This window comes from Condylura cristata, unplaced genomic scaffold (assembly GCF_000260355.1).
Source record: "Condylura cristata isolate star-nosed mole 26May11 unplaced genomic scaffold, ConCri1.0 scaffold00001, whole genome shotgun sequence".
NCBI classification, from domain to species: Eukaryota; Metazoa; Chordata; class Mammalia; order Eulipotyphla; family Talpidae; genus Condylura; species Condylura cristata.
This window is the reverse complement of record NW_004567102.1, coordinates 84034231-84055494: the sequence shown is the minus strand read 5'-3', so window position 1 is coordinate 84055494 and position 21264 is coordinate 84034231. Positions and strand designations below refer to the sequence as shown.

The window sequence follows — 21264 nt, the reverse complement described above, 5'->3', positions numbered from 1 at the left end:
CAGACATCTCTGTCTTCCTAGTTAATCTAAACCTTTGGCCATGAACTGCCATCTTGGAATGCCCCAGGGCAGAACACCAAGGCAAACTTCACCAGAAATGGCAGCCTCCCTGTTATCTTCTGGCCCATCTTTTCAAGGGATTATTTGGCCCATACAAGCATTTTTGAAGAAGCAAAATTCAAAGTCTCTTTCAGGAAAATTCATCCGTGTCCTGTCCCTTAAGGTCCAAATATGATTTCCACTATCAGGCCATTGATCAAAGCTACATTTTCTTAGTTGCCACAAAGGAAAACAAGTTTCCTAGTTATTAGTCAAAACTACAGATGCCCTAAGCCTGGGAGGTGCCTTTGGGACCACTCAGCTGAGCCACAGAATTTGACTCGCCTCTACTTGGGGTTCACCCTTTTTCCCACAAATGCTCTACAAGAGCCGACACAACAAAAATGCATCTCAAACATTTTGTAAAGCCTATCCAATAATACATCTTTCTTGTAAATACTTCTGAGGCAGTTTAGCAAGATGATTCAGCTATTTCCAATAGTTATTTTAAATGTTTAGAAGCAATATACTATGGAGTACTAATTAAGTTCAGGAAACCCTTTAATTCTGAGTGTTGGGAGAATGATGAGTATCAGTAACACAAAGTATTCATTACAGACTGTTTGTGAAGAGATGCAGGGAGATTATTTTCGAGGTTACATTGTAAGTCAGCCCAATCTATTGAAAATATTGTAGAAACAGAAAAATGGGGACTTGCTCTAATAAGCAAAGAAGAATGATTTAAAATGAATACATCAGCTGATGTAAGTGAATTTCCAAAGTGCCTGAGTACACTTGAGGTAAAAAAAAAAAAGCCTTCTAAGTGTTTTAGATTTATCCCTTTCCATTTTATACCCACTGTTTGCTCTAGGAAGAAAAAATAAATACGGAAAGTCCTGTCCAAATTACCTGGAGATCTCAGAGCAGCCCAAATTAATGAGATTTTTCTGACAAAAGACATAGTTGAGTTGATTGTGTGTGGAAGTCTCAATGATAGTGACACCATGTATGAATTCTAATGACTTGGCGAGAATATGGGAAATTTACAATAAGAACAAGATGCGGTGTGATTCATATTCTAAAATGGTCTTTAACTGTCCCCTCTGCTACCAGGTCAGAATTCTGGCTTTTGGCATAGTCTACCAGATAAGAATAGCTGTATCTTTATTGATCACTTAGGATTTACAAAAAGCCTGAGTGCAAGCCTCCAGAGGGGGCATGAAAGAAAATGCAAGTCATGGTCCTTCCAATTAAAAAGCAAGAGCAAGGAAGAACCGCCAGGGAAACAGAGCAGGCAGCTATCTTATTAGCAAGACCCCAAAGGGACCTCCCCCAAAAAGTGTGTTTTCATGTTTCAGTTAAGCCTGTTGAGCCACATTTTTATTTTAAAAACTAAAACCTTGAAACTTGGATTTACTGTGAGTTATTTCATCCTCAGATGCATTTTTATATATTGTCCTAATTCAATTCAGCATCATAACTTTGACATCATGTAGACAGATGAGAAAAAAGTGGAATGAATGGCATGGCATGGACTGGCATGTGCCCAAAGCCAAGGTCTTCCATCCGAGGGGGGAGCGGGAAAAGCCAGAGACCTCTCTTTGTGTATTGTGCCAGGGCCACATTAAGGCTGGCTCCTTAGGGATGGCTCTCTGATTGGATGCCCATGGACTGATCCTCAATGGGACACTGGCAGGGACAGAACGCGAATGTGTTTGCCTTTCAGAACCCCACTGCTGAGATGCTGTTCACCATCGCAGGCGTGACCGGGCTGGTGACCACACTGGCCCTCATCCTGACCATGACCTCGTCTACTGAGCCCATCAGACAGGCCTCCTACGAGCTGTTCTGGTACACACACCATGTCTTCATCCTCTTCTTTATCAGCCTGGCTGTCCATGGGGCAGGGTAAGTCCAGCTGTACTCAATGTGGGACGTTTCATCTCTGTGAACCTCAAATTAATCTTAGAGAGTCCTTTGGATGGAGGAATGTGACAGGAAGGGACTCACAGACATCTAGAAGCTATGAAAATACACATGTGGTAAACACCTTTTAGCGACACTGAAAACGAGCAATATACGTTGGGTTATGTTTACTTTCCCTGGCTAATTCTGTCAGGGTATCTGGACATGTTTTAAGTCTCACGTATGTTAATGAATGGTGGGTAATGGTACATCTGCCTTTCATTCAGAACCTATTTCTGCCATGCAGTGGACATGGGTTGGGAGGATATATACGTTTTGGACCCCCCGATTCCAGTTGTGCTTAATGAAACCCACCTATTAGGACAGCTGATGTGGAGGTGGGGACAGCAGGTGTGCAGGGGTCAGTCTGTCCAGGGAGGCTTCTAGCCAGAGCGCTGCTACAAGGCAGCAGGACCGCGTGCAAGCCCTTGAAATTCTCTCGACCTCGCTTTCCCCAGTCACCTCTAGGATTCCTTTCTGTTAAAACATCCCCTAAAATGTTCTGCATTCAGGACCTGCCTGATGCTGTCAGGCTCCCTCCAGGAATCTAGAGCGGTGCCTGCATCACAGACCAAAATAAACTGTGGTCAACTCTTTAAATATGATCAGAATGACGCTGGACAAATCACCAACGAATGTCTATTAAATAGTTTGCTCTGAACTGGTTCATTCATAAAGTGATGGCTTTTTTGGTCCATTTTGCCATGTTCATAGTAGAGATACATGATTGATTTGACCTTTAAAAGCAGCTGTTCAAATAGAAAGGTTCTGTTAGCCCATCTCGTTAGGAGGAAGCTTATGTTCAAGAAGATTCGGGGGTTCACTCAAGGTCCCAGGATGAATGTCTGTCAATGGCAGCCCTAGAGGCCAGGCTTTGGACCACCAAACCTTGCTCTCCATTGGCCCCGGAGAGCCTGCCTCCGCTCTGTGAATTACACATCCCTCCACCCCAAGAAGAGGGATGAGGCTATGGACACCTCCTGGCTTGCCCTAGCAGCAGAAACACCCTCCTGCCTGCCAGCACCTCCTTCTTCCATGCCTGGTGCTGAGGCTGTGCAGAGACAGCTCCATGCCTGGCCTGACCTGCCAGAGCCAGTCCAAGGCCTCACAGGCGATATGCCACCCTGGCCAGGGTCACCTGCCGAGGCCGTGTGGCAACCTTGGGGGATGTGCACACTGGCAAGTCAACTGCATCTTCCAACCTCCCTCCCATGCAAGAGGCTCTTTCCTTCTCAGCCCCCCCCCCCCTTTTTCAAGGGGTTGCCGGTTTTTGCCTTTGTTGTGCCTGATGCAAAGCTCCCCTTCACGCCTCAATGAGTCTGACACATGGGCTTGGTAGAAGGAAGAGTCACCCCTGGGTTATGAACAGGAAGAGTCATCCCTGAGGTGTGAAGAGGGAGAGTCACCCCTGGGATGTGAACAGGGAGAATCACCCCTGGGATGTGAACAGGGAGAGTCCCCCTGGGGTATGAACCTGAAAAATTGCCCCCCTCGCCCCCCACTTTGCTCATCCTCAGTAACCTCCAGTGAGCACACATGTGCTGCTGCCTGGCTGTTTTCAAGTCTCTTTTAGTTTTAAAATCTCTGCCATTGGCTCTTCTGTGTGACCTGACTTTCTGCATTTGGGGGGGTGGGGGGATGGGAAGAGTTCAGTTCCAGAACATTCCACCTTAGAAACTGCCAGTTCTTTCTTTCTCCATAACTGCTTCTCCCAATGCTGGTGCTCCCCCCTGCAAGACATCTGAGGGGCTCTTCATGATCCACGTAGGTCGAGAGTACTCTTCACAGAATCACACGCCCCCTGATCCTGTCACCCGTCCCCCTTCACACCCTGGTGCACTGCAGAAGCATAAAGATTTCAATGGGCAGCATTTCACTGGAGATGCTTTCTAATATCCAAATAACATTTCCTAAGATGAAATTTGTTAGTCATTCTAACTTAGTTGAAAGGCTTATTTTGGGATAAGGGCCTCATTTAATCTTCTCAGCTTGAAGTATTCTACAGCTACTGTTTACAGCAAAAAGTAATTTGCAAATTCTATACAAAATGCCAAGTAAAGTAGGATTATTGGAATGTGTTAAAACCCACTAATCTTCCTATTATGGGATGGCAAAGATGAAGACGTAACAAATTTAAAATTTTTAAAAAGATACTGCCGTTTTAGAATGTTCTGAGACTTCTTTAGATAATTTAGGGAAGGCCCTTCAGAGTCTGAAAATGAAGGTGTTAAAATGTGCAGATTCTTTTCCTCTGGCTCCCATTTCTTACTCTGTTCCTGTATCAGGGCGGCTTTGCTCCTAAGAGATTCATAGATAGCTCTGCTCATCTGAGTCAAGAGGTTATTATCAAATTTGGATGCCTTCCATGAAGCAGCCTGGGACAGAGGCCAAGATGTCAGCTCTCCTTGCTGCTTCCAAGGCTTTGTCACCCGACTCCCAGTGCAGAAGGGGGCGTGTCACTCCCAGGTTGCCCAGGACACAAGCTGTGTGGTGTTCATGTCTCGTCTGTGAGCGTCTCCATGTCTTGTCCGCACCTCTGCCCCAGTGAGGAACCAAGGAGCAGCCCGTGCAAGCTCGGTGAGCACTGCGCTTGTAACAAGGTAATATGGCTGCATTGAGAACTCTGGCTCCCAGGCTCTGTTCCTGAAAGCCAGTTTCCCTTTTCCCTCCCAGGTTCATCAAAGAATCTTGAAGATGCGCTGATCTATTTTGCCTCTGTCAAGCACTAAGTCAGCTAGTGGTCCCTGGGCACAAGGGGACAATTTCTTTATTCTGGTCACTTCCTCTGACTTCTGCACTTGAAAACTTTTAGGTTCTCAGAGACAAATCCAGAAGGGTAAAAGTTAAATAAATCTGCAAAACACCCAAGTAGTACAAAGTTAGCCAATTAGCCCAAATCAGTGATCAGGATGAGATGTGACCTAATTAAATTCAGCAGTCTACAAAAGGATGTGTTCAAACCATTTCCCCTCATTATGAATTCTCTAATATGGACACTTTCAATTGAGCACAGGATACCACAGAGGGCACCTCTTTGCTGGGACCTTCAAGGTGTCTCAAAGCTTCTTAAAGGCTCGTTTTAAGCTAAGGGTGTGGAATGAGAGCCCAGGTTTCAAGAAGGGGATGGTGTGATTTCAGAGTCCACTTGCAATGTCTCCCAATACAGCACAGAATCTATGTTAAATGTGTGTGTACATGGGGGGGGGGTGTTTTGTTTTTATTTTTGTTACGGCAAGTCGGATGGTTCGAGGCCAAACCCCAGAGAGTCTACGGCTGCACAACATCACCTTCTGCATAGCCCACTATGCTGAATGGCACACAGCCGCGCCCTGCTCCTCGCCTCAGTTTTCTGGCAAGGAACCTTCGGTAAGTATGAACCCAGGAGCCTGCAAAAATAGTTGTCGCCATAGGTAAAATAACTAGAGCACTTAGATGCTTAAAAAGAACAGCCCATGTCACCACCAAACAAAGCCAACTCTTTATTAAGTGCGCTAATGGAGAAATCGAGTTATGGGTAACTTTAAAAGAGGTTTGCTGCCAAAAGCACTCTGTCTGTTTTGAACTGTGTTCTTCTACTTACATGTAAAGATGACTGTCAGCTATGTGGGGGTTCACAGCCCGATCCTGTCTCTGGGGAGTAGAAAGTCCTCTGGCTGCCACCTCTGCTCCCGGCGTGCGTGGCTGGTGGTCCCTGCTTAACTAAGCCCTCTCCGTTCTGAGAATTAATAGTATTGCTGCTCAGAAGTTGTAAGCACTACCAAAGGAGAATCATGCCCTCTTCATGTGCTTGCCTTCTCTCTTTCTACAACTTTTAGGATCCCCAAAATTGGGGAGTCGGAATGCATTTACTTCCTGTTCTAATGAAGCTCCCATACTGAAATAATGACGTTAGCCCCAAAGAGTCTTAATTAATTAGAGTAGATGATAATATCCATGCGATCTCAAAAGCAGGTTTCCAGGGTATGCTGCAGTCACTACAGTTGCTAGCATAGGTAAAAAGCAATAATAATCCCATTCGGGCTCCTCGGGTGTCTTAGAATAAATCAAACCTCAGAATAGCTGGGTGATGCATGGGAGAAAATACATGAAACCAGCAGATTAAAACTAGGGATGACATGTACCAAAAATATATATCGTAAGACACATGATTATAGTCTACAAATGGTGAGGATTTAGGAAATCAAGTCATCTACATACAAAAAAAAATACAATGACTGACGTTTTCTAAAATCCTCAGCTATATTAAGCACTGAATTTTTAAGGGTGTAACTGTGAGGAGGAATGTGTAAAGTGGAGAGGACTGAATAGCTGTGCCATTAGGCTGTGTTTCTTTTAATGGCCAGTATAGATTGTCTCTGTCTTAAACTCAACTATCAGGAGCCACTACCCAGCCTGCATATTAATGAGGAACATGAATGCCGCTCTAAAATTTTCAGCCACAGCATCTCCATAAAAAAATCAATACCCTCCCACTCCTCCTGCATACAGACCAGAACCTGCTCCTGCCGCCTTTGCTGACATTAATTATCATTAAAGGGGGAACTTACCCATCTCTCTGTTAACTCTCCCTGGCTACACCTCCTTGCACACCCAAACTCATGTTGTCACTCTTTCCCATTATTTTTAATGGATCCTGATTCAAAGCGTGTGTGGGCTGTGCAATTACCGCTTGGCTGAACTGTACAATATTCTCTCTGATATCTCGGAGACGCTGTGCAGCATCCAAAAGGCAGCCCAAGGACAAGGAAGGGTGCCTGCGCTCCACTGCACCCACTCCCCAGGCTTCGCAGGGCCCCAGCTCTCCCTCTTTGCCTCTCTTAGCCGGTGTGTTTTCATGATGCTTTTATAATCTGAATATTTACTCTGGGTAAATATTTACTGGCTCTGCTCCCAGTAATGCTCCCAGTAAGAATGGGACCCTTTGCACATTACGTCCCATAAACGCCATGGTCAAGAATTGCAGACACACCTCAGAGACCTGCAGGTTCGACTCCAGACCAAGGCAGTGAAGCTAATATCACCATAAAGCAATTCATGTGAATTTTTTTTTTTGGTATTATAGATACACTGTGCATATTATAGATACACTGGGCTGCGATCTAACGTGTGCAATACCATATGTCTTTAAAAAGACAAAAGACAACAAACAATGCCTGCACCTCTATTTGGAGGGAAAAAAAACTTGCTGCTAAAATATGAAAAACAAAATGAACACGTGTGTTGGGGAAATGGCGGTAGACAGGCGTGTGCTGCTGGAACCCTGGGGTTTTTTAGAAGCTTGGGATCTGCAGACTGCAATAAAGAGAGGCACAATAAAGCGAGGTATGCCTGTAGACCTGGCAATGTCCTGCTCCCCGACTTTTTTCACTCTCCTCTCTACCCCACACCCACAGACCCATAAGACTCCAGACGGAATTGCTCATGGAATCCTTTCTCAAAAATGCCTGGCCTTCCGTAAAAGAAGCACCTGCTTTCATTTAAATGACAGAGGCGAGCAATAGTGATAGTTATATAGTAATGACACTTTTTTAATTACAGGAGAATAGTGCTAATATTGATAGTCTCAGGAAATGCTTTCACTGTGGCCAAATCATTTCAGCAACCTTTTCCAAACTGCTTTTCCATGCTTGGCATTATAGCAGAAGCAGGATTCAGAGACACGGCTTCTGTCCCTAGAAATCTTATTGTCTAGAAAAAGAAGCCACTCGTAAACACACACATAAAATAAAATCAAAGCCAGCATGTTTTTATTTTCTTGTAGAAATGAAAAACCAGGAGCGAAAGTGGAGGAAACAAGTTGCATTACTACTGCTTTTAAATCAACATCGTTTTATTTCTGTCATAAAATACTCACTGTACCATGACTTTTTGAGTATTTTTAGAGAAGAAAAAATAAAGCTAAGGATCCACGAGTATTTTAGTGTTAAAGAAACTTAGGGACTAAACAGTTCTGCCCCTTCTTTGGGCAGAAGTAGAGATGGAGATACCGATACCCAGGGAGCTTCGATATCAGAGGACCCTGGGGGGCGTCCCAGCAAAGCCTCATCAGGCAGCCATGGATCCGCCTCCCCTGCATTCCTCAAGAGTCACTCCACCCCACCACCCCAGCCTCTTCCACCCCTCTCTTTGCCAACTTGCTGTTGCCCTCTACAATAATATAGCCCCAATATTATATTTGCATAATAAATGTATTTACATTGGATCTATGACTCCATTTATATAGCTGTGAGTAAAGCTAAGCCATTTAAAATCTTGACACAAGATAAAATTTTCCTCCAACTATCCCATTTGATAAAACAGGAAATAGGAACATGGCAAGACCCAAGATTTGCCTCTGTGGCAATGGTAGTCACCCCAAGATCAGAAGCTAAGGCTTCAAGACCAGTCCAGTGCCGGCCTGCTGTGGCAGGTTACCTTGTCACCTGCACCTTCTAACCTGGTCATCTCTGCCTGGAACACCTGCCACAGCTCACCTGTGGCCCTGCCTTTCCCTCGCTCCTTCCCTCAGTCCCAGAGCTCCAGGAGAACTGAATGTAAAGAAATGGGGCTTTCTCCTCTGGATCAGTTTATATCCTGGGGTAGAGATGGAGCCAGGGATTAATCGTTTGCATTCTCCTTCCTGACTAATCAAAGAACAATTATTTACTCCACTTTATCAACATGGGAAAAATCAGAGATCGTGACTGACTTGATGCCAAGTGAATTGTGTAGCGTCTTCAACATTCTAAAATGGGCAGGAAAGATTATTTGTAAAAATACATAGAGACCAGGTGAGTGTCTTTGCAAATCTCTCTCTAAGCTTCTGCAGAAAGAACTGTATGCTTGCTATCAGGCCTGTAAATATCCAAACCCGTCTGCAAAACACTTCCTGCTCCATTCGCCCATGCGAGACCTAGAGAGCCCCACCTCCTCACCGCCACCCCTCACTCTTTTGGTTGCTGCTACCTTTCCCACAGCAGAGGTGGACAAAAGGGTTTATTCTCTCTGCTATTCTATACACGCTGCTGAACCCCACTGAGGCAGAAAAGAATAAGTGGGTCAAATTGCTTTGTGTTGTCTGCATAAATCCAGCCTTTGCCAGGCAAACAAGAGGCTCCCAGGGTGGGAAGTGGAGAGGGTTGCTGTGGGTGAGCAGAGGTACCTCGCAAACAGAGCCAGAAATAAGCAAAAGAGAAACAGAAGAACAGGAAAGGTAACAGAAGTAAAAATAATACAGAAATGGGTTTGTGACCTGTTTTTGGCAAAGACACGTAAGATGACAAGTAAGGAGGGAACTAAAGGCGGAAGATGGGGAGCCAGAGGCTGAGAGTTCAAGAAATGCTTCACTCCTCTGCCCCTGAGCTTCCACACTACGTCCCAGGTGCTGGTGAGTTAGCGTCCCAAGGGGGACGTTTCGGGCCAGTAGGAAAGGCTTGTCTTCAAGCCCCAGCCCCTTGATCTGTTCTATTTGCCTCCCGAACCAGAGGTCAGGTGTTTCACTGAAGAATTCGACTCATTTCCAAGAACCCTTAACCACCTAAAGCTCGGTGCAGACGTGTCTCAAGGCTTTGTAAAACAAGCGTTGTCGCGTGTCAGCACTGGAGAGAAAGCAATGTGATCACAGGGTCGGCAGAGACCCCGAGTCAGCACAGCCTCCAGGGTAGGCACACCGGCTCCGAGTCTTTGCTGTGCCCCTGACTTGTCTCTCTGGCCCTGGGTGATTTACTTGGCCTTGCTGAGCCTCAGATTCCTCCCTTGCAAAAAGAAAATAGAATGTCATATGCCTCGTACAGTCGCTTGGTTTCAGACACAGTTTAAAAGTCTTCAAAAATCGCAGGTTCCAAGAACAACAAAAATTAAGTTCCCATCCTTCCCTTTTAGAGGGAGAGAACAACTGACACTGCCCCAACACCCAGTACACGGAGCCTCCTGGCAAACTGGTCTTCTGCAGTGCGGCCTGTGTTCCGCAAAGGCTCACACTGGCACGATTTGTTAAGGACGGAGTTGGGCCTCCCTGGTGGTGCAAGGGGTTTAAGCCTCAACACTATGAAGCTGCCCACAGCCACTGCAGTGTGAGTGCGATCCCTGGCCGGGGAGTGACCCACAGGGCCCAGCAGACCTCTCCCGTCTGCCCACTGCTCTCCCAGGCAGTGTATTCCAGTCCGTCTGCCTGTTCTGCTCCCCACTCTGTCTCTGGTGAATCCCCTCACTCCTCGGTGCCTCTGGCCTACACCCCAGTTCTGTATGCATACATAAATAAAATAAACCTTAAAAGAATGGAGAGAGATGTTCAGTGTAGCACGTCTCCAGGCAATTGTTGAGGCTTTTGTCCTGATTCTGTAAACTTAGATTTAAAATGCTGCAAGCTGACTTTTTTTCCAGATAGCATTGTCTGTGTATGTATGTGCACGTGCATGCCGTGTGTGGGTGTTCCTTCAGGCCCCACATAGTGAAGCAATGTTGATCCCAGAAATTACTCTGCAGCGTTTTCAGGAAAGCTGTGTGGTGAGCCTTGACTTTGGCTGAAGTTGGAAGGTCTGTGACTCTATCACATATAGCAAGACCTCAGCCTGCTTTTTTATTTCTTTGTAAATTCAATTATTTCTAATCACAGAAAGGCATCATCGATCAGGTAAGCATAAAAACCAATACAGAAGAGTTTAATCTCTTAACTGAACTTGTAAACTTCAAGGGATAATCAAATGTTCTAATATTTAATACAAGGCAACATCTTCATTGTTGGTAACTAGCCCAAAGTTAAAGGAACGTGTCTAAATACCCTCATGTCACACATTGATTTGGTTCAAATGGAAAATATTTGAATTTTATTCTATTTCCTTTTCCTCTCTGCTGCCCTTGCAGGCTTGGAAGTGGATCTTGGGCCCCGTGATTCTGTACGCGTGTGAGAGAATGATTAGGTTCTGGCGATTTCTACAAGAGGTGGTCATTACCAAGGTAGGCATGTAGCTTTATGTCTGAATAAAACCTTGAGTGTAGATGAAAATTTTTTATTAGCCCAAGTCTTTAACTTGCCACTTTTATTACAAAACTATCTGTAATTTAAAGACTCATCTTCTATTCCAATAATGACTGGCATCTTGTGCATCTTCTAGTGTGACTAATTTCACTGGGCTTTAGACTAGTACCTAACCTGGAAAAGGTTGACACAGCCCTGGAATCTTCTGCATTTCTCTTTATTTTGGATCTCCTCAGGTGGACTGTGTATACTTTAGGATCATAATAACCTAGACTAGAATGACTTCCTTCACCACATGAGGACATGAATTTGGCAAGCACACAAGTATGTACATGGATTTTCAAGCACACACTCTCACATCTGGGACTTGTAAGCAAGGATGGAAGAACAGTCAGCCTCAGGTTCCGAGGAAAAAGGGGTACAGTGGATCCCCATGGGGAAGGGCAGAGGAAGAGCTTCTCCTAGAGGAGTGCCTCATGATGGCATTGCTCCATCTTGCCCCACACACCCATCTCCCCAATTTTTACCCCATGCTGGAGGAAGATGTGAGTATATCAACCAAGAATACATGATAAAGAGACTGAAAAGTTCCCAAATGCTGTCTCCCAGGTTCTTTTTAAACAGCCAGAGACAAATTCCCTGCTAACCGAGCCCACGCCTCTGGGCTAGCTGAATGTCAACAGGACACGTGGTCTCTGAAACTGCCGTCAGGAGAGCAGATGAGAGGGGTTGCTCCGTAGTTCTGATTTAAGCTGTTTCTGTGTTGCTGTTTTTAAGTTAAGCACCAGAGTGCATCAGGTTGTATCCAAAACCAGACAGTAAAACTTCTGGAAATCTATTCAATACTAGAGCTGTTACTAAGGAGACAATTTTCCAGGAGCTTCAGCGCAAATGTCAGTAGGGCGAAAAGAGACAGAACTAATGATCAAAATGCTGTGAAATCCTCTCCTGAATGGAAAAATACTGCCACGTGATCTAAACCCTAGACTTTATTCCTGTATACTTTTGGCCAAGACAAGACCTGGAGAGATGTCCCAGTAAGGAAGGAAATTTGGTTTTGTATATAAAGTTCTTGTGTAATAAGCTCCTGGGCCTTCCTGGTGGCCACGGGGTGAAGTCTCAGCACTATCACTGCTACAGCCCGAGTTCCATCCCGGCCAGGGAGTGACCCACATGATGCAGTTGACTGCTCCTGTCTCCCGGCTGCTCCCCTCAGCAGTGTACTTTGTCCATTTTCCTCTTCTGCTCCCCACTCTGTCTCTGGGGAAGCCTGTCACCCCCTCCCACACTTCCAGTCTGAACCCCAGTTCTTCTACAAAATAAATATTTAAAGCAGTTAGTTGACATTCTCTTAGATGCGCTCCACAGTCTGCTGGGAGCCTGGTTATCTGAGACATAATGTCACATGCTGGACCCCATCTTGCCCCTGGCCATACCGTCCCAAATTTCAGGCACAGCTCTCTGAGCGTGAGGAATTTCATTCTGGCTGGAGCTGCCAGCCCAAATATGGAAACAACAGCAAAGGTTCTAGAAGCTCATAGCAAGTCGTGTATGTAAAATATTCCTCAAAGACAAAACTAGTTGAACATTTACAAAACCTCTGAAGGAATCATAACCCGACTGAGTGCGGCCCGTGGTGGACGGCCGGACGGGCAAACGGTGTGACCACAGCTTTCAGAGCAGAGAAAGGGCATGACTGACGGGTCAAACGCCAAGAAAAGAGCAGGCTCTTAGCTGCCTCCTCTGGAATCTGCCTCCTGCCCCTCCCCGGGCTGGGGGCTCTGAAGGGCGAGGAGGAGAACAGAGCAGGGTGGAGAAGGGAGAAGGGAGAGGGTGGCCCGAACCTGCAGGCACAGTGGCTGATGTGGCCTCTTACTGGGTCTCATTTTCAAGGGGTTTAGCATGCGCTGGCGGGATCTGGAGGGTGTGATGTCAGCAGGTTATTCCCCTCACTTCTGGGAGTCGTGGGCATGTCCCAGCACAGAACTCCTCAATCACTTGCTTCAACCAGTTTCAGCTGACCAGAATCTTCTGGCCTTGAGAAACCAGCAGACAGGCAGAGACGGTAGAGAAGGGGGAGGGGAGACAGGCAGGGGAGAGGCCCCGGGCTGCCTGCGATGGTACCTTGGGAGACAGACTTGGACTTTGCAGACCGTTTCTGACCACGGTCTCAGAAGGAAGCCTGCTTTCTTACCACTGAACCTGTGTAAAAGGCCAAAGCTCTGTCTCCGACCCAGGTGGTGAGCCACCCGTCCGGCGTCCTGGAACTGCAGATGAGAAAGCGCAGCTTTAAAATGGCGCCCGGGCAGTACATCCTGCTGCAGTGCCCGGCCATCTCCGCCCTGGAGTGGCACCCGTTCACACTCACCTCGGCCCCCCAGGAAGACTTCTTCAGTGTGCACATCCAGGCGGCAGGCGACTGGACAGCGGCGCTGTGTGAGGCCTTCGGAGCTGGCGGCCCGGCCCCACAGGCGCCCCGGCCCCTGCCAAGGTGGGAGCCTGTTTCTCCTCTTCCATGTGTGTAGCGTATTCCAGAAAGCAGGTATTTTAGTATGTCCACAGCCCTCCGACTCCAGCATCTCTTTATTCTACGTAGTACGTTTGAATCCAATTTTTAAATTGGATAGACTAGAAAGTACGAGTAGATTTCTAGCGAAACAGGTACATGTTTAATTTTTTTCAAAGGTTTACTTATGCATCCAGAACTGGGGTACAGGCCAGAGGTGCAGGGGCAGTGAGAGGCTTCACCAGAGACAGAGTGGGGAGCAGAACAGGTGGATGGACTGAAACACTCTGCCGAGGGGAGACAGGAGAGGTCTGCTGTGCCCTGTGGGTCACCTCCCTGGCTGGGGATAGAACTCTTGCTGAAGCAGCTGCCGCCAGCTTCACAGTGCTGCACTTTAACCCTTTGCACCACCATGGAGGACCCATGTACGTTTTTTCAAACAGCAAATGTTAACCATGGCAGCCAGTGATCTAAGGAGCAGGAGGATTTTGCTCTTCCAGCTCCAGAGCATCACTTGACTAGTTCTGCACAGACTGTGATGAGTAAGTCAGCCCTGTGCACTTTTCACTGTCACAGTCTAAAATTATATTGGTGACATTCGTGATGTTTGGTCTTCATAAAAAGGATATATCGCAACCGGCGTTCATCTGGCAGGTTGCCTACCCTAGAGAAGGAGCTAAGTAATTCCAGATCAAAGGTTTATAGATGACAAAGTGATCTGAGAGTCTGGAAAATCAGCAATGTCAGGCAGGCAGCCCTGCATGTATGTGAATGCCACCAGTATTAGCTAACCACTGTGCTCCAGAAGCCCAAAGAAGGCAAAATGTTGCCTCCATTTCTCTAGGACTTGAAGAGGTCTAGTGAAATCAACATGATGTGACCTTGCTGAAAGTGAGATGTTTGAAGGGTGGAGCTGAGGGGGAGCATCTGTGTGCATCCTGGACCCCATCCTAACAAAGCACACGCACAGTGAGCGACTTATAACAAGAGAAGCTTATTTCTCTCCATTTGGAAGGCCATGGACCTGCCACCTGGCACCAACAGGCCTGTGCTCCTGTGACACCTGCAGGGAAGCCCCTCCCTTGCCTGCTCCTGCCTCCAGGGTCTGGCCAGGATGCTTCGGTGTCCTTGGTTTGAGACTGCAGCAGTTAAACAGTTAAATGCTGCGCCTGTCACCCAGGGGAGCTCCCCACTTCTCCACATTTTTGTGAGCCCTTCTTATAAAAACACCAGTCATGTTAGATTAAAGGTCCATCCTATCCCTGATGACCTCATCTTCACTGGAATTAGTGCACCTGCCAGAGCCTCGTTTTCAAATAAGACATGCTGTAAAGTCCTGAGGGATAGGGCTACAACATGACCACTGAGGAGACACAGACACTTCCATCCTCAGCAGCATAGGCAGCAACCCCAGTAAATTACCACTCCTTGGCTTCTTTTAATAAACAATGACTTCAAGTTGACTCCCACTCTATTGAAGAATTTCCCAAGAATTAGAAAAATCAAAGATGTATCAAATTTTTTTTTAAGTTATGGGAAAAACATTTTGAATGGGAGTATGATATTTCAAAAGAGCATCAGAAGATTCCTTCTCTACCATCTCTGAAGGGTATAAAGAAATATCAAGTGGTGGTTAATGCCACAAGTGATGTAGTGGTTCTTATCATCAGGGAAATAAATATCACAGCTACAAAATGATACCACCTCATACCTGACCAGACAGACCAGAAACAGCAAGTGGTAGCGAGGATGTGGAGGGAAAGGAAGCCTCGTACTCAACACTGTTGTGCTGAGTGAGCTCTTCTGAAAGTCTTTGCCTTTGATGGAAGAACTTCCCAGGCATGACGCTAGAGTTGTCAGAGATTGAACCTGCTGCCCAGAACCAGAGTCAGGCAGCTGGTTTGAGCCCAGCTCTGAGTGTGATCACAGGGAGTGTCTGTAACATCGTGCCTCAGTTTCCTCATCTGTCAATGAAGAGAATCATGAAACCATCATGGTTGTGGTGATCTCTTTCTGTTTCTGCTTATCATGCAAAAACAACAGGGCATGTTTTCCAGGGTGAATCAATAGAATAAGCATACCCCTACCCAGTTTAAATGAGGGGGAAAAAATAGTATTTTATTCGTTGAAAAGTAGTGTTTCAAAGCATTGGTCCAGAAGAGGGATCACTGTCCTTCAGGTATCCTCTCATTGCTGGACAGAAAAATGGCCACGGATGACAGAACCAAGAAACCTGAGTTAAGGGGAGACAGACAGCATTCAGAGGCCAGGGGTGCTCCGTTTGTAGCAGTTTGAGTGACCACCATGGCCCGGCAGGCAGCAATCTATCAGACTCGACCAACTTAAAAATTGTTAGACTTTCTTTGTTCCTCAACCCCATAGATATTGCCCAGAACTCCACCCTCATGGAGCGTGATGGAGAGCCTTGCCTCCACCCTCCACCAAACGACCTTTTGTTGAGCTAGTTCTTTTCCCAGAAGCTGGTGACTGGTATTTGTGCCCTCGGCTAGCAGGCCTACAGGGGTAGTAACAGTAGTGCAGAGGGTTTAGGACTCAGGGTCCCCAGCATAATGAATAGTGAGGGAAAAAAAAAATGGTGCGTTTATTATTGCAAATAAGAAAGACCACGTGCAACAGAGATGAGACTGCCAGGGACGCTCAGACAGGAAGAACAAGTTAGATGAACAAGGGTCTTGGAGTCAGAGTAAAGAGCAGGTTAATGAGGAGGGGGAGAGGCTGCTGCTCAATTTGAGCAACAGGGAACAGCATGAAGTGGGTCCTGGAAGGGTGAGTCGTCTTCCGAGCTGCTTCATTGAAAATTCTGTGTCCAAACAAAGAGGGAGAAGCTGAGTGAGCTTAATAAACCAGAATGAGTGCAAAGAAAGCTCCTTCAGGATTGTGAGAAGTCTTGAGAAAGGGCACGAGTAATTGCAGTCCAAAAGAAACAATCGGTCATGATTGTTTGTCATGAGAACAACAACTGACTATTTAAAGGGTTGGGAGGTGGGAACAAGCGGGATGGACTGTGTTTCTTAGGCAGGCAAAAGCCTGGAGTCGTAGGAAGATGATTTCAGTGAGACACAAGAAAACACCAGCTAGCATTTAAAAGGCTGTCGACATGGAACAAGGTGCCTTGCGATCTACCATCAAAACATGCCCAGCTGCCAGGGAAGTAGAAGGCAGGCTTCCTCCACTCGCAGGGAAGCTGGGATAAATATTTATTCCTGCCACTTCCAGCTTAGATTCTCCATTCTAATGATGCAGAAATGTGTTTGTTATGTACTTCTGTGGATTATATGACACAATTCATTTTGGGTTTAATTGTTATCTTCTAAAATCAGTGTCAAATAAATCCTAGATACGACCAATTATAAAAACAATTAACAATAAGACATTTTAATCCATGGACAGTCCCCATCTTTTCTCTCACAGTGCTCCTTGTCTAATTATTTATAAGTAATCTACAGTGGGCTGAGACACTAACCCTTCCTGGTTAATGACCTTTTATTTTTACTCTTCCATTTCCATATATCAATATGTAATAAAGCCTTATTAATTAAGATTAACTTGAGGAGAGTTCATTTGAATTGTTAGAATGTCTGGCATATGGAATATTTTTAAATAAACACAATTGAACTTTCATGAACACATAGTAAGCCCAAAAGGGCTAACCTCGGGTGCCTTCACAGACACCCCTTAGGGAATGGTTATGAATAACTTAGAACTCTTTTAATTAGCATATCTTTGTTCATATGTAAATGCATGCTTTTGGAATAGTTGAGTTTATTTAATACATTCTGCTGACTGAAATATTTTAACCATTCCCTTTGCAATTTATTCAGCAAATTGTTAGGAACATTCCCAGGCAAAGCACTAGGGGTTCAGGGATGCAGTGGTGAGCAACAGACACTGCTCCTATCCCCACAGAACTTGGGATTCAGTCCTTCAGACGACAGATCATCTGTGCTCATCTCCCTTCCCAAAAACATGGCTATCTGGAACTGTGCCAAGCATTGCAAAGGGTGTGGTGCAAGGGGCTGTAAGTAATTTCAAGAGTCCAAGAAGTCTCCCCAGGAAGTGATGGCTGAATAAGACCTACTGGGAGATCTACTGTTAGCTAAATCGGGGGGAAGAGGGAAATTGGGGCAGAGTACTCCAACTTATTACTTGGGTTATCACATGCCAATCCCTTTTGGCAATAGGAGATGTTATGTGTTTTAAGGAATGGCAGAAAAGGAAGTGTGGAGAGCTGGAGCAGAATCCAGAGATCACTGAGATCACTGTCTAGGACCATGTTGAAGACAGTCATATATATTCAAGGAATAGGCTTGATTCTTTTTTGTTTGTTTGTTTACAGATTTATTAATTTACGCTTACAGGAGCTGGGGTGTGGGGGGGGGCGGGTAGAGTATTTACCAGAGACAGAGTGAGGAACAGAACAGGCGGATCAACTGAAATACACCGCTGAGGGGAGCAGTGGGTGGGTCAGGAGAGGTCTGCTGTGCCATGTGGGTCAGCTCCTGGCCGGGGATCAAACTTGTGCTGCATAGGGCTATGCTTTAACCTGTTGAACCACCAGGGAGGGCCCCTAAATAGGTCAATTCTTACAAAGAAAAATTTGCTAAGCACAATAAAATAACAATGCTGCCCAGCTTAATTGTTTCAGATTTTGAGTTCACATAATCTAAAATAATGTGTTTTAGAAAGTCTACCTGACAGATTATTTTAAAATCATATTCATTCTAAATGGATGCTTTCAATTAGACTAAAATTATATAAATTTACAAAGATGTGGTTCTGAACCAATAAAAATAGGGAGAATTACATAGTAGAAGAACAGCTGAGTCTTCGAAATCACCTTGATGCCTCTGTTTCTTTCTTCTGATGGCAGCTTGAAAACAAGGAGGGAAGAGAGAGAGAACAGGAGGAGGGTGGGAGGGAAGAAGGGCTGAAAGCCAGAGCAAGTTAAGAACTGCTTGAAAATTGTGCTGCATGGAAGAGGCAAGAGCTCAAGCCAGAGAAGTCAGGCTTTGTCCTTTCTTTCTTTTTAATGATTTATTTATTTATGCATACAGAACTGGGGTACAGGCCAGAGGTGCAGGGGCAGTGAGAGGATTCACCAGAGGTAGAACGGGATGCAGAACAGGCAGATCAACGAAGTACACTGCTGAGGGGAGCAGCAAGCGAAACAGGAGAAGTCTGCTGTGCCTTGTGGGTCACTTCTGGGGCTGGGGATCGAACTTGCACTGAACAGCTGCAGCTCACTTGCAGTTCTGCGTCCTAACCCACTGCACCACCAGGGAGGGCCCTGGCTTTGTCCTTTCATGAATGGCACCTGCTTTCAACTGTCTTATCATCCCCCATCAGACAGGCCTCTAGAGACCCTCACGCTCAGCCCAAGCTCTCCAAATAAGGTATTCCAGATCACAAAGCTGACTTGCCTGTGCTTGTTTCCCAGCGTTCTACACAATGCCCAGATGTAGAATAGTTGTGTGTTCGAGAGCAGAGTGCTGTGATTGACAACCAGGCTGCTCTTTGCTCCCACAGGCTAGCGGTGGATGGGCCCTTCGGCGCCTCACTGATGGACGTGTTTCACTACCCAGTGAGCGTGTGCATTGCTGCAGGAATAGGCGTGACTCCCTTCGCCTCACTCCTGAAATCTGTATGGTACAAGTGTGAGTCAGAAACCCAGCTGAAGCTGAGTAAGGTATGCAAAAAAATCATTAGTTCATCCTTCAATGGATTAAAAGGTTCAACATCCTTATATCTGTCATCTGCCGATTCTTGGGGAGGATTTTAATTAACTAGGAGGGATAAACTCAAAGATCCTTATCTATACTTATGTTCTTAAAAATCTCCATTCAGTATTATATTTATGAGAAGGGTTATGTCTAATCTTGTTAAAGATGACAAGACATAAATTTTATTGCTTCATTGCCATTACAGGACATGTAATTGCTCATGTCAGTAAAATATGGACGGACTGCAAATGGCTATGTGCCTGGGCTGCCGTTAGTAATATTAACAGGCAGCCTCTGCCTTCATCGCTTTCGCTGGATACTGGGGTTGCAAGTGTGCAATGCAGCATCTTCTCATGGTTAAGACCAGGGTCTTAACAAGAGGTTAAAATGACTCAGTCAGGATTCGTTGCTTCGTCTGGTGTTGCTTTCAGGCTCTGAATCAGCCTGTGGCCATGTCTTCTATAATCTTTATCCAGATGCCACCATGCTTCCCTTCCTGTCTTTGTGCTAACCAAAGACTGTATCACACTTGAACCCTACTTGGATCAGCAGCCTACCCTAGAGCAGTGGGGGAAAGAGAACCACATTAATACCGAATAGTGTCAAGCCAGAGGAACCCAGGCCATCAGGCCAGCCCTGGCTCTGGTTCTGTCACATCTTCTCCAGTCCAGGCTGCAGCTTTCTCATCTATCAAAGGAAGATGCTTGACTAGATCAGCATGTTCCAGTAGTTGGGCTCTGATAAATGTTTGTCAGGGTCTTCTCTACTGGAGAATTCTGTGGCTAAATGAGTTTCAGAAACATTACCGCAAATCCCACATTGAAGAGTCAACATCAGCTATTAGCCTGTTAAATAAGTTTGTAGAAGTTCATTTGGTTTGTGCTTCCCCTACCCTTCCTTGAACATTTATTAAGAACTAGCATTCTGAGAAATCCTAGGGGCAGTTTCTCTACCACTAGGGTTTTCATAATTAAGACAGAGTAATTAACCATCATCTTATGAGTGTCCAGAGGACAGGCATAGACATACATCTTCTCATTTGATCTTCATAATATGTCCAGTAACCTTAAAGAGCAGTGCCTGTGTTCCGCAAACGGAACCTGAATCTTAGCAAGACTAAAGTGACTGTCCTGAAAATACATGGGTAACAAAAGGCAGAGCCAGGATTTAAGCCCAGGTTTTTCTGGCTTTTGCTGTGATGGAACCAATAGTGGCAGACATTGAGGGAACACTTGGGATTCCTTCGTCAGAGAAACCACCTCAGCTTGATTCCAGCCTCACCAGAAGTTTTAATTTAAGAACCTCAGTTCACCTTCTGAATAACATTTCCTGACATGTTGGAGAAATAAGACTAACCCTCGACAAGGAGTTTAACACCAAATAAGTTAAATCAATAGTGTGGAAATAGTTCTGTGTACCTGTGTATAAAATGGTAGCAATTTTATTACATCTGCCAAAGATGCATAGACAACTACTACTACTGCTCAAGACTAGCCTCGATTTCTCAAGCCTTGACTACTTGCAGGAAAGTAGTTGGCATATCATACATACTATCTCACATCATCTTGTTAAGGTCCTTAATGTTTTTATCCCCCTTTTACAAATGAGATAACTGAAGCTAGACTGCACCACTGATAGGAGAGGTAGGCTCATATTGTTGAATTTCCATGAGACCTCTTTAAACTAAGTGATATCATCATTTGATCATGAGGATCCTAATGTGCCGAGAGCTAGTAACTATGTCCCAGGAGAGCATGAACGCATGTCCTTCTTATGCCGAAGCCATTTTCTCTGTTCCATGCACAATAAGTTTAACAATGTATCTCAATTCATTTGGGCTGTTTTCACAAAATCCCTTAGAGCAGGTGGCTTACAAACAGAAAGTTACTTCTCACAGATCTGGAGGTGGGCAGCCCCAAGATCAAGGCTTCAGCAGACTTTATTGATGGGAGCCTGACTCCTTACTCATAGAAGCCCTACATAGTGTAACCTGTATGACTGATGGGACAGAGGGAATTCTTTGAAGTCTTGTTAAAAAGGTCACTAATTCATGTATG

The 21264-nt window shown here is 45.5% G+C and overlaps 1 protein-coding gene across 1 annotated transcript in view; it reads left to right on the top strand.

The window, feature by feature from the left end:
• NOX3 (NADPH oxidase 3) overlaps nucleotides 1-21264 on the top strand; it is a 53818-nt gene that overhangs the window by 11408 nt on the left and 21146 nt on the right. Inside the window, exons 6-10 of the mRNA XM_004674155.1 lie at nucleotides 1766-1947; nucleotides 5241-5370; nucleotides 10846-10938; nucleotides 13198-13451; nucleotides 19014-19173. Coding sequence (XP_004674212.1) covers nucleotides 1766-1947; nucleotides 5241-5370; nucleotides 10846-10938; nucleotides 13198-13451; nucleotides 19014-19173 — 819 coding nt within the window. The remainder of the gene's footprint in view (nucleotides 1-1765; nucleotides 1948-5240; nucleotides 5371-10845; nucleotides 10939-13197; nucleotides 13452-19013; nucleotides 19174-21264) is intronic.